This window comes from Opisthocomus hoazin, chromosome 15, assembly GCF_030867145.1.
Source record: "Opisthocomus hoazin isolate bOpiHoa1 chromosome 15, bOpiHoa1.hap1, whole genome shotgun sequence".
Classification (NCBI taxonomy): Eukaryota; Metazoa; Chordata; class Aves; order Opisthocomiformes; family Opisthocomidae; genus Opisthocomus; species Opisthocomus hoazin.
The window spans coordinates 26,683,213-26,696,536 of record NC_134428.1 but is presented as its reverse complement, the minus strand read 5'-3'; the positions used below and the strand labels follow the sequence as shown (position 1 = coordinate 26,696,536).

The 13,324-nt window shown below is 38.2% G+C and overlaps 1 protein-coding gene across 10 annotated transcripts in view; it reads right to left on the bottom strand.

The window, feature by feature from the left end:
* UNKL (unk like zinc finger) overlaps positions 1–13,324 on the bottom strand; it is a 65,369-nt gene that overhangs the window by 31,629 nt on the left and 20,416 nt on the right. For 8 of the 10 annotated variants that reach the window (XM_075436618.1, XM_075436607.1, XM_075436610.1 and 5 more), the window contains 2 exons: positions 12,787–12,871; positions 7,241–7,395 (listed from right to left, as the gene is read on the bottom strand). The exons of 1 other annotated variant lie outside the window; for it this stretch is intronic. In XM_075436618.1, the coding sequence (XP_075292733.1) occupies positions 7,241–7,395; positions 12,787–12,871 (240 nt within the window). The remainder of the gene's footprint in view (positions 1–7,240; positions 7,396–12,786; positions 12,872–13,324) is intronic. One more of the 10 variants, XM_075436616.1, reaches the window with a different exon arrangement.

The following is a 13,324-nucleotide window of genomic DNA, read 5'->3' as shown; positions in this document are numbered from 1 at the left end:
GGTTGGTCAGGCAGGACTTGCCCTTGATGAAGCCATGCTGGCTGTCTTGAATTACCTCCCTGTCCTCCATATGCCTTAGCATAGCTTCTAGGAGGATCTGTTCCATGATATTCCCAGGCACAGAGGTGAGACTGACAAGTCGGTAATTCCCAGGGTCCTCCTTTCTATCCTTTTTAAAAATGGGCACAATGTTTCGCTTCTTCCAGTCATCAGGGACTTCACCTGACTGCCATGACAACGGTAGGTTAAATACACCAGCAAGAAAAAAAAAATTCAAACCTAGCCTGAATTTACAAGGCAACTTCATAGAAAAATATCACTCTTTTTGGTCTGAAGTTATTATTTAGAATTTATTCCTCCTGTCAGAAAAGGACCTAGGGGATGCTGGTCAACGGCCAGCTGAGTGTGAGCCAGCAATGTGCCCAGGTGGCCAAGAAGGCCAACGGCATCCTCATTTGTATTGGAAACAGTGTGACCAGCAGGACTACAGAAGTGATCGTCCCCCTGTACTTGGCACTGGTGAGGCCGTACCTTGAATACTGTGTTCAGTTTTGGGCCCCTCACTACAAGAAAGACATTGACGTGCTGGAGCATGTTCAAAGAAGGGCAATGAAGCTGGTGAAGAGTCAAAAGAGCAAGTCCTATGAGGTGTGGCTGAGGGAACTGGGATTGTTTAGTCTGGATTAAAGGAGGCTCAGGGTACACCTTATCGCCCTCTACAACTATCTGAAAGGAGGTTGTAGCAGGGTGGGTGTCAGTTTCTTTTCCCAAACAAGTGATAGGATGAGAGGAAATGGCCTGAAGTTGTGCCAGGGGAGGTTTAGATTGGACACTAGGAAAATTTCTTCACTGAAAGTGTTATCAAACATTGGAAGAGGCTGCCCAGGGAGGTCGTTGAGTCACCATACCTGGAGGCATTTAAAAGACGTGTGGATGTAGCACTTAGGGACATGGTTTAGTGGTGGACTTCACAGTGTTAAGTTTACAGTTGGACTCGATCTTGGCGGTCTTTTCCAACCCAAATTATTCTATGATTCTATTTCCTGTCTGCCTCTATACTCATGTTTATCCCCCTAATAAGAACTTAAGAAAAGCCCTGTTGGGTTAGACCCAGAATAATATCCTGTTAGAAAAAGAGGCAAGAGGAGCTGATATTTAGGGAGAATACCTGAACCCGGTCATTATCTGTGGTCAAAGATAATTCTAGAGGCAGAGAAAGTAAATAGAGGATTTTTCAGACCACCTCCCTTTCCTCTGTGAGAGACTCCTCTAGGTCTGGTGAAGATGCTCTGGCCCAAAATGTCAACACTGATCAGGACCCTCTTCCTTTCTGCCCAGGCTTGTAAGAAGCATCTCCTCTAAAACTCATGGCCAGGTGGACTCCACAGAGAAACTATGATAGGTTACACTGCCACTCACATGACAGGAGATAATTTGTTCTCAAATACTCGTTCATCCCTTACAGCTTGCTACAGTATACCTGCAAAACCACTGTCCCTGTATGCTCTTTGCACAGAGTAAGTTACAAAAAACACCTGGGAAATGTCAAGAAACCTATCACTAGAAACAGCCATGCAACTTAGTGCAGTACTGACGCCAAGATGGTGAGCGAACATGTATTTTGTATCAAGAGGGACTTGTGATTCACAGTTAACATGAAGTCAAATGTCAGTACTAACGTAAAATGAGTGTGATATTAGCATTAGAGACAAAAAGAGGGCAAGAGGGAGGAAGGGAAACTATCAATGCTTACTTTTTGTTCCTCGATGCTGCAGAATTCACATTTTGGTATTAGTGTTGGCATGAACAGCAATGTCCTTAACACTACTGACGCTAGGAAAATCTATTACCAATTGTTAGTCTTGATTTCATTTTTAAAATGCTTTTTCTTCTTTATTAAGACAGAAGCACAAACAACAAAAGCTAGAATTCATACAGCTACCTCAACTTTGGAGGAAGCCTTCAACAAGATCTTTGGAAACTGCTCTACAAATGTGTCTTAAGATTTGTGGCATTTGATTTTCTGAGTGTGGGATAGAGAGGCCCAACAGATTTAAGTACTCTTCAGGAATGCAACCACCCTAAAATAGGAAATTTGCTGTGCTGTGTAGTCAAAGACATAAGCATAGGAAGGGGACAGTTCAACCCCTAAGGATTTAGAGTCCACTTTAATTAAAGACCAGTACTTGGTGATATTCCTTACTTCACAAGAGGCTCAGCTGTAAATCTTCACAGATTAATTTTTAAGCTTAACTAAACACTGCAGTTGGATACATTTCAGATTACCTCTCACTCTCACAGAGGTTACAAACAAACAACTTTTTCAATTTTGCATCTTTGCTGAAGGCAATAGGAGGATGTGTGAACATTTCTGACACACCACAGATCAAAAGATGCCAAGCCTGCCTTAACAAGGGTAACATCCTCATAATGTGGTAACTGCACAGACCTTGGCCTCTTAGATTCTTACAAAGAAGTAACTTGTCACTATTCTTCACTGAAGTTAAATTACTTAGAAAAAGAACATGTAGGACAAGTGATACATTCTTTCCCTTGGTTCTTGCCTACTCTAGGCCTTTGCTTACAGCTGAGATTCTACAAAGAAAATGAAGAAACATGTACCTATCAAACTAGTTATATTTCCTGTGAAAATAGCAGCTTCTTGAGTTTCTTGATTTGTGTCATATTTTGTGGCTTTAAATGTACTGTGATATTGCCTACATTTGCGGGAGGGTGGAGGGCAAGATGACAGGAAGAGGAAACATGTAGGTATTTTTAATTAGGTTCTAAAACTAATTTTGCTCTCAAGTAACTTCTTCCCTTCCTACGTCCCTCACTATCTCAGAACACTGATTCCACAGTAAAGGAAGCATGAGTCATCACCATTGTTCAGACTGAGATTATACACACGTAATCAAACTCGGCTCCATTATCACAGCTTAATAAACTATTATTTACCAAATGAGTGTGGTAACTGATCACGTGCACATGGTCAAGCCATCTTAGTTATGAAGTAAAACAGACAATATGAGTCTTAATGAAAGCAGCAGAATTTTAGCACTGAGTCTGCGATCAGGATGAGCTATGGAGGCACGCAATCTTTAATGAAACTGAGCTGACAAGCACTGACTCCCTAACTCGAACGTGTGATCAAGTATTCACATATCTTTGATAAATTGGCGAAAACAAAGATGGTGCTGGTTATCCTATCTTCATCCATTGTGATCAACATATATCCTATGCAAATATTCAATCTTTTAAATACATCACAGTCTCTAGGTATAATGACATCATGGCCAACATTTCTATTCCTTTACTCTTCAAAAGGAAACTATGATTTATTGCTCTGAGCCTGGAAGGGCTAACATAAATATTCCATAATTGGTAAATGCAATTAATCTTTGATGTATCTCCTATTTCATCACCAGAATAAACAGTAAGTTTTCCCATTAATTTTGCAGTGCCACAAACTTGAACAATAGTTCACAGACAAATTGTATCATTCAGCTAGGCGTTTGCTCTGTATCATCACCTGACTTAGGTACACTGCAGTTAGGTACCAGTAACAAAGAGACCTGATGCACAGACAAGATCAGCAGTATAATCCTAAAGAGTCAGCTGAGTGTGTTTTAAGGAGAGGTGATAAGATTCTTCACATTTTTTTGCTGAAAAGCTGCTCAAAAATATGAATTTTGCATTGATATAATAACACTGGAAAGCTAATCATCCAGCTAGAGAAAGCATATTAGCAGAAACTATGACTATGGCTGCACGCACTGAGACAGCCTAGTTAATCCAACTCTCAAGGCACTATGAGAAAAACAGACATAGAAGACCATTTGGGTATGTTAAATTGCAATAAATTTGCAAGATATAAATGAGAATAGTTGAAATGAAGGGATGAAATTCAGGTGAGGCAGAAGCCTATGGCTAAGAATGATGCATATGCACGGAATGCAGAGGACGGCATGCCAGAGAGATTATTTTGCCAAAGGTGACTGAGGAAAGGGGTAGATTGCAAAAGTGACTGAGGAAAAGGAGTGCACAGCATATTGGATGATGAAACATTACATAGCTGAAGATTCATGGAAGGACATACAAGGAGTAATGGAAATACGAGTAAACGTGAAGAAGTGGTAACATAACCAACTTCATTAACCAAGTAGGGCACTGGAGTTTAAATGGTACAAGCAATGTATCTGAAACATGGACCAAGCTATTTCAAGACTTGCATGCACAGAAATATTCTAGAAGCTTAGTTTATTATCATTTACCATAACTGAGTTCGGATACATGAATTTTACCAGCACAACAGATGAAACAATAAGAAGGACCCTCTTAAAGTTAAATAAAGAGTGAAAGAAATTTACGTCATAAAAAAAGAAGCAGCAGGAACTTGAGTAAAAAGGACTGTTCCTTCTGGCAATTAGACGACACTCAACAGAGCACAAAAGAGTAGTCATAGTTAAGAATAAGCAGTAAGAGCTGAAAGTACAAGTTGCTGGTGTAAATGCAGCTTCTAAAGAAGACGCATAGGACTGGGAAAAGGATGAAGGAATTTGTTGCTACAGTGCATAAAAAGACTCCAAATCGTACTTAAGGCACCTCAAAGCTCTGATGTAATATGAGAAAAAATGGGTATGCCAAGAAATTCAGTCTAGGACTTGCTAGAGTAACACAACAAAAAGAAATCTAAGAGTTAATGGCATGTGTGGAGAAACAAGTAGTACTGAAATGAAAAATTACAATCAAGGGAAATACTGTACCACATTGGGTAAACTGCACTGTGGAGGTTAAGTACATTTAGATGATACCACTGGTGGAATATAAAGCAAAAGGAACTGCAAAGACAGATTCGAGAAAAACAGTACTATCAAAGATCAAGTGAAGTGACTGACAAAAGTATAATGTTAGATGCTTCAAACCAGAAGGCAGAATATGGAGGTCAAGAAACATAGATGTAGAAGCTCTCCATGGAAACTGAACTCACATTTACCAAAAAAGGCTGAAGAGTAGATTATTTCCTGACTGAAATGTTAAGCAGAGGAATGACTGATGACAGTCCAACTGACAAGGCAACTTAGATGAAGACATAAGAATACAGTATAGGTGAGATAAGAAAGTATATACTTAAAACAGTTATACAGCCTTCCTCACTATCAACGTGGATCATACAGAATCTTAATGGCCTCATTCTTCCAATAACATTTATAGATACGGCAATAGTATTACCAAATTCTAGAAATAGGGACCTAAGCAACTTGCTCATAGTCAAAGAGGAATTTTATGATCGAGCAGAGAACTGAGTTTAGGTGTCTCAAGTACTACATCATCCTTTTCCTCTAGAAGCAAATAAGACAGCAGGATACTCTCCCAGCGTACTGTAACAGGATATGTGAAAGAAGTTTTGGACGATTAATAGACACACATTGTTTTCAAGACACAAAGGAAGAGAGGCATAGAAAGTCTAATTTCATCATGATATAAACCACTACAATTTTTACTCAGGGCCAGTGTCTGACAGTGATGAGAATGAAGACAAAGGAGGGGCCAGAAAGACAGACAGCTTATTGGAACAGACAGAAAAACACTAGACATGAATGTAAATAAGATGCTGGAACACAGAAAATGGGATGAGGGAGGAAAACAGACTACATAAATACTAAAATTAAGCAGTTTACAGCAGATGGAGAAGGTGAAAGCAAGCAAGCAACAAAACTAAAGAATTAAACATAGAAAACCAGAAGACCAACCTGCTAATGAAAAATCAGGAACTGAATATTCAAAAAAACAAATAATGGAAGTGCATCAAACAACGATGCAGACAAGTAGTAAAGTGAACGAAAGACAGAACATTTTGCCAGATATCAGAATAAAGGTGGCCACTTGCAACAAAACTTCAAGTAGAAAGTACAGGGAAGGGAGTAGGGTCAACTTTTCCATTTTCACACTTGAACAGTAGAACAGGCAGAGACTCACTGAGCACAGAATGGAAAATGTACACAATGTTCATCAGACTCCTAATGACTAACAGAAAAATGCATGTATATGGAAGAAGATTCCCCATAGCTGGAAAGCATAGTAGAATAGTTAGTGTTTTCAGTTGTACCAAAATCATTCATGAAAGGCTAAGAAGCTTCTGGGAGAAGAAATGATTTTACAGGTCTCTCTCACAAGCCTCAGAACCTTGCAAAACCAAAATTAGCTTCCTAAATAAAAAGGCAGACCCCTCAGAACCTTTCATACACAGAAGCAGACTTCTGCACTGGGAACCTAAGATTAAATGTAGGCATACTGGTATCTTTATCCTCAATCTACAGGACAGCAATATGAAGCTACATGAACCCAGGAGTTTTAACAACTGCTCTATTTATTGGCAATTCCTTTTAAACATTATTTAAAATATGTCCTTTTATCTGGTTCCTAATCAAACAGTACAGATCAACAGTGCTGGAAAGCTAGAAGTGAAAATTCTGGGAATAAATGTGTGTGTACTTATGACTGCACTGCAGATGAGGCAAGTAAAATGCAAGTCAAGAAAGAACAAGAGAGATGTCGCTATCTTTATAGACTATTTTGCAACAAATGTAAAATCTAACAAAAGGATCTATTGCAACTGATGCTAAAAGGAAGATAATAAAGGCTCAGCAACATATCTTTCTCCTTCCTCTCCCTCATCTTCAACTGATAAAATTTGCTGATATAAACTACATTTATCACCCTTGTAATCAAACATCTCTCTTCTACCAAACACACTGCATGTACTGCACCACTGTAAGAAGCTTTAAGTATAAAGCATGTTCATGTAGGACATCAATTCATTCCTAATGTTAACAAATTAGGGCAGAGAAGAGGGCTGAGATCAGGCAAGATCTTCCATGAATGAAATCTTTCCTACAGAAAAAAAGAGACATATGTAAATTAAGCTGTCCTGTAGTTGTATATTTGAATAATAATGATGTTCTTACTGTAGCATTCAAAATATCGCATCTAAAGACAAAAAAAAAAACAAAACAGAAAACATAAATAATACATAGTTAAATCTAGTGCCAAAGGCAGACATTCCATTTAGGCTTACAGTACCAGTTAAATATCACTGCCTGACTTTTACTATAGCTATGGTTTTTTTCTCTTTTGCTGAATTACAAAGAAATAAAAAACAGACGTTTAAGAAGTAAAATAAACATTACATATTGGTACAGTGATTATTAGTAACTTTTCCAGAATTATTTACACTTACATTTCCAGACTGCCCACTGCTATTTGTAATGCTGTTTGTGGAGTTAAGACTGCTGCTCCATTCATTTGCAATTCCTATGCTGTCTGTTGAAAACAGGTGAGCGCCTGGCTTTGATTGACAACCAGTTTGCAGTATGACTACATTCATGGTGTCCTCTGTTGAAGGAATCCCCAAAAAATTACACACAGATTTGATACTTAGCTGTGTGAATTTAACAGTTACACACCTAGTACCAAACAACAGCACCTGTCACATGGAAACATCAAATCACACACAGGAAATCTCTTTTTCTTTAAATATAAGCATAAAGGCAAGGTAAGCATAATATAATTCACCATTATGTATTTGTGGCTACTAACAAATGTGATACTCTTATTCACTTAGTCCATCAGAAATTGGTGGGAGCTAGATCGAAATTTATACATTTAAAGTATTCTAGATTCTGTTTTATTTTCCAGAATCTCTATCACACCAGGGTTTAAAGACAACTCCTGACTGGAACGGTAACAATGGCATCATAATTATAGGGTTCAGTTTTCTTTTTCCAGTCTATAACTGACTGATGTAATCATAAAACAATTTAAAGAGAATATGGGACTTGTACTATTTAACTTAAAAAGGAACAACAACCTTTGAGAAAGTTCAGTATTGTACATAAATTGTGACCAATGACTCGTTAATTTTTATACCAGAAATTTTCACTCAACGTGACTGAACAATTACTTTGCAATTTCCCAAAGGCTACTTTGTTAAACTATTAAACATCTTAGATATTTGATTCTTTAAATGTGCAATATCTTAAGGAGATTTAGACTTCCAGTTTTACAGGCAAATGACAAATTAACAAAAAATATTTACTTTAGTAAGCAATTACAGTTAATAACATTCCTCACCTCACAATCCATGCACACAAGACATCAAAGTAAGGAATTCAGGACTGAAAACAAAATCTCTTAACTAATTCTACAGGTATGGCCAGATTTTTTTCCTCTCTAGCCACTATTGAATTTCTGAAGGGATAACGATAAACTACAGTTAAAAATCAAAGTTAAACATTTCTCTCTGCTAGAAACAGTAAGTAGCTCTAATACAGTGTATGAAAGTATAGGCCACAGTAGGAAACAGAATGAGTACGAGATACTGCAGATACCTCTCTTCAGTGGAGAGAGCATAGCTGAGGATTGATTCTAATGATGTGGTTTTTGATGGGTTTTTTCTATCTAGCATTTGATTAATCACAGCTCCACGGTCTTCTTACTATACGGTCCAATGCTTTACCAAATATTTCCTCTATTGTATAAATACAAAAATAGGGAAGAAGAGAAAGGAAAAAGCTACTAGTAAGTACCACTATACACACAAGTCCAGTCCAGTCACTCCCAAAAGAAAGAAACGGAAAAATAAACCATAGGGATTGCAAAGACAACGTTACTACACCCCTGCTGTTCCTCCTATAGAATAAAAGTGCAAAGAACAGTTGGGAAGACAGACAGAGATGCGCTGACTTTTTGTAATTTACTCTCACTACATAACATCTCATTATATAGCTGCTTGCCCAGAACAAGTCCAGTCAGTCATCTTATGCCCAGTCAACCCTCACACTGTCATAGGAAAAGTACTATCTGATTCATGCTGTCTCCTAAATCTTCACTAGCTTTTTTTCCCTGACACAACCATATACTCGTCCAATATGCTATAAATGAGTGTAAGCAGTCATACTAACCTAAAAAGCTAGTATAAGACTGTCTTCCAAACATTTCAAAAAGAAATATCATCTCCTTTCTCTTTCGAAGGTATTTAGGGAGAATAGCATGATTAGTTTTTGCTATCCTGCTTATTGATAGTAAGTCAAATAGACATGTTAAATTCAGAATGTGTGCTTTTACATCACTCTAGTTTCTCCCAAGAGTGAACATCACAGTTTGTGGCCAGCTGCACAAAAGTTACAAAATCTATAGTGTAAGACTCCCCCAGTCTAACCATATTTTCTCAAAGACCTATAGCTGTTGTAGGAGGCCACAAATGACAGAAAAACAACAGTCTTACATGGTGGGCCTATCTCGTGCCGATCATTGAACCTCATGGAGATTAGGATAGAGCCCTCAAAAAGAACTTCAACTATCTGATGCCAGTGAAGTGGTGCTTCAGGGATTATGTATCAGTAGCCTAGGATGTTACGTAGAAACAGGCTTGTACCCTTTATGAGATACAGCTTTTTCAGCTATGTAGCCTCCTTAGAATTTGCACTAACACAGCCCGGGTATTATGAATACAAGAGTTACTACAGTCAGGTTAGGTTTGGCCTGGGGAATCCCATCTTTCATGAAGTCAGAAGTAAGTTTTTTCATTATTGCAGTCTTGGCACCAATAGAAGACAACAGTCTTGAACGAACAAGCTGAAGGCAAATGCCTTCAGTAACAGAAGCTGTTATCCAGGAGACGTGTCCTTTGAAGTGTTTCCAAATTCTTGCCAGCAGAATTTCAGTCTGCCCGTGTTTCTGTTTCAAAAATAGATCTATTTTTTCAGTAAGGTTCCAATTATAGTCAGGCAGTCAGTGGACAAACAAGTGCCACAGAGAGGTAGAGAGATGTTTATTATTTTAAGTGAGTCCATTACTGAAGTGTCCTAACATACCCTAGCTACTCTCTGTTTTGCAAAGAGTGTCAGCGATCTATGTCAGATCCCACCACTTCTCTGCTTTTCAGGATCAGGTGCCCTCTCTCTTCTCATCACAAAGTGATGGGACTACACTGGACCTAGGGCTTCAGCCAGTGGGGGAAAAACACGAGTGACATTTACAAGACAATACTGTCTGCAGCCAGGGCCTGAAGGTAAAAGCAGTCTTGGAGGAACAGTAATATTCCTCATGATCTCCACAAAGGATGGAGAAAAGGGAAAAAAATGGTCAGCTGGTTCTGAGGAAGTCATTGAGGGAAGACCATGAACGCTACTATAGAGAACATGTGCTTCCACAAATTATTTCACACAGAATGATAAAAATTGCTGAGATACACGTATGAACAGTGGAAAATCTTCCTCTACCTGTTCCACATAGCTAGGGCTTCACTGAAGTTAGGTAGAGAACGCTCATAATTTCCGATTCAAAGAGATCCATGAACCAAGAGTTTCATGCTTTTCGTACTGATGATAAGATCTACAGCTCTGAAACCATTCTCTCGCCCTTCCCTAATGGGACAGAAACCATTTTATTCGATGAACATAGGAGGCAGAATGTCAGAGCTACTGAACTAAGCTTAAAGCTGTTGCCAGGAGCAGAAAGGAATTCTTGCTGATAGTAATCAAACATCTAACTTCTGACGCAGTATTCGGACTACCAGCGACAGGGTGTGGGTACTATTGCAAGATTTCAAGTTCATTTGCTGAGATTTCCTGCCTAAAGAGTTTTCATTCCAGATGATGCAAGCCAAAGAGTTCCAGAGCATGGTAGCTGAGTCGTATAAGTCTCTTCTGATGGACATAAAATTCTGTCTAATGCAACTATGTGGAGAAAAATTAAACTGTTGCTTCTCAATTAGCACTGCTAACATGTTCAAAGTCTCAGGAATTTTCTCACAGTTCTGGAGATTTTTAAAGAGTACAAGAATTCATCCTACAGAGTAGAAGAAAGAACAGGGCCGGGGTAGAAGGATTAGCAACAGATTAGAAGGATATCCCTTAGGGAGAATAACATCAGCAAATTGTTAAATTTGGACTTTCCTTCAGCCCTCTTTATCTTTACCCTGGGCAACACTTCTCCTTAGAGATGGAAAACTTGTTTATTGTCAATGAGAGCTTCCTCCAAGAATGATTACTCTCACAGGAATCAAGCATCAACTGGACTGTTAAAGATACTAATGATCAAGACATAGAGAAGCAGATCATGATGGGGTCTCAAAAGAACTCCAATCACTCTGCTGAGTACACTCTCCATGCTGGAGAGGCAAGAAGGGAGGCAGCATTCAGTATGCTCTTAGGAAGAAAACAGAGAAAATGTGGTCTTCTCCCACAGAAGTTTTATAGCATGTCACAATTACACCATGCTGCATGTGTATATGTTAAATCATACTCTTTCAGCTGTTTCAGGAAATAAAACACTTATATCTGATAAACAGAACAGTAAACTCAGTGTCACAAATTATTTCTGTAACAAAATGTCTATTTTCAGACTTTCCTGACTCAAAGCAGTACTTGCAAACACTGGCAAACAGTGAAGAACTTGATTTAGGAGAAAACCCTAACAGCACAAAAGGAAAGGCAGTGAGCTACTTTTGATGTGAAGAAACAGTCAATATTGACTTCATTGCCATAATGTTTTGAAAAGTTGCTAGGTCTTAGAATAATGGGCTTCTTGAAATAGATACGGGAGGTTCCTCTTCTCCTCTTGAGTAACAGAACAACGCAAAAAATTGATCATCCCACAGAAGTTAAAAGACAAGTTGACCATACCACAGATTCTCTGAAACAAGAGCTGTGGGCAGCAAGAATGACTCTATTCACTGAGAGTCTTTTAGGTAAGCAAGTGACACAATAAGCTGTTGTATAGAACACCACATTTCCCTAGACAGGTTAGACAGAGAGAGGAGACTGCCATTACTTATCATCACAGAATCGTAAAAACCAGTACTACAGAACTGCAGAAATTTGGTGCTTTCCAAAACTGGTAGGGTATCTTATCCCTTGTTCCAGCTCTAGAAGCAGAAGGCAAGAAAGATGGGAACAGACCTTTTTTTTTTTTCTTTTTGAAGAATAAATTGAATTGCATAATCAAGCAAAAACTACATAATCAAAAAAAAAAAAGGTTTATCACCTGTAAGAAACCAGTTGCATATAAATGCGTCAAGTTCTGCCTTGCATCACAACTGAAAAGAAGGCATGAATAGTTGTTGCAGCAGCTGCACACTTCACATTCTGGAGTGCAGGAAGAATGTAGGGGTAACCTCAGTTGATACTACTGTTAACAACAATCTGATGATGCACACCCAGAATTAATCTGGGTAGATGCATACTGAAGAACTGAGTGCTGTCTTGGAAAAAAACGGTCCCTCTTCCCTTTTTCTATATATAATAGTTTGAGTGGAGTGAAGGTGTAAGTGGGCTATGGAGGAAAGAGGACAGCTGACATAATTTTCTCTGTGTTCTTTTTCAGTTTAGCTAAGGTCCTAGTTCTGCAAATACTTGCAAGGATGTTTTAACCTTTACCTGAGAAGTTTACTGGAGGTTTCAATAGGGCAGCTAATAAATTTTACAAAGTCAAGTGTATGTGTAGAAAATTGCCAGATCAAGCTCAAAAAGCTATAGGCACAAGCCGCATTTGTAAAGAAAAGCACCTCCTGTTTTACTGCTGATGTAAATTTGATGCAAATGCAGCAAGCTCCCATAGCAATGTACGGTATTAGTAAACATGGCAAGAATTTCTAAGAACAACTGACACCAAAAGCCATTTATGCATAAAATGAATAATGTTAAGTCACTTCTGCTATTGATGCTTAGAAATGATGGTTCACTTCTATGAACACTGATACAAAACAACAGTTCTCTTACTTACTTTCAGCATGTGCAAACGCACAAAATGGACCACGTGGGCAGTAACCTGTTTGGCGCATGTCATTGCACTTTGTAGATTTATATATCTAAACAAAACAGAAGGGTGATTAACCTAAACATATCTGTTACATAATGACAAAATAGTTAGAAAATTTTAAAACCTTTAAATGAAAAATTCTGAATACTCACTAACAATATGTATTACATGGTTTTCTCAGAAAATTCAGTTCTTATGGCCATTTTTAAAAGTCAGGTAGAAGAGCAGAATTTTAAGAAAGGCAAATCTGAGACAAGAGAATCTTAACCCTCTTCTATATAATAATAAATAGTAAGTAACAATAATATTTTAGAAAAGCAGTGTTGCAGCTACTTTGGTTTTACATGTTGTATAGAAGATGGCCAATATTACAAGACAGACAGCAAACTCAAAGAACTAAATCATTACAGAAGACTAACTTTCCATCTATAGATAAGAACACTGTTGCTATACACTAACAGCAGAATCAAGCTATTTCTGCATGTGATAACCAAGAGATTTC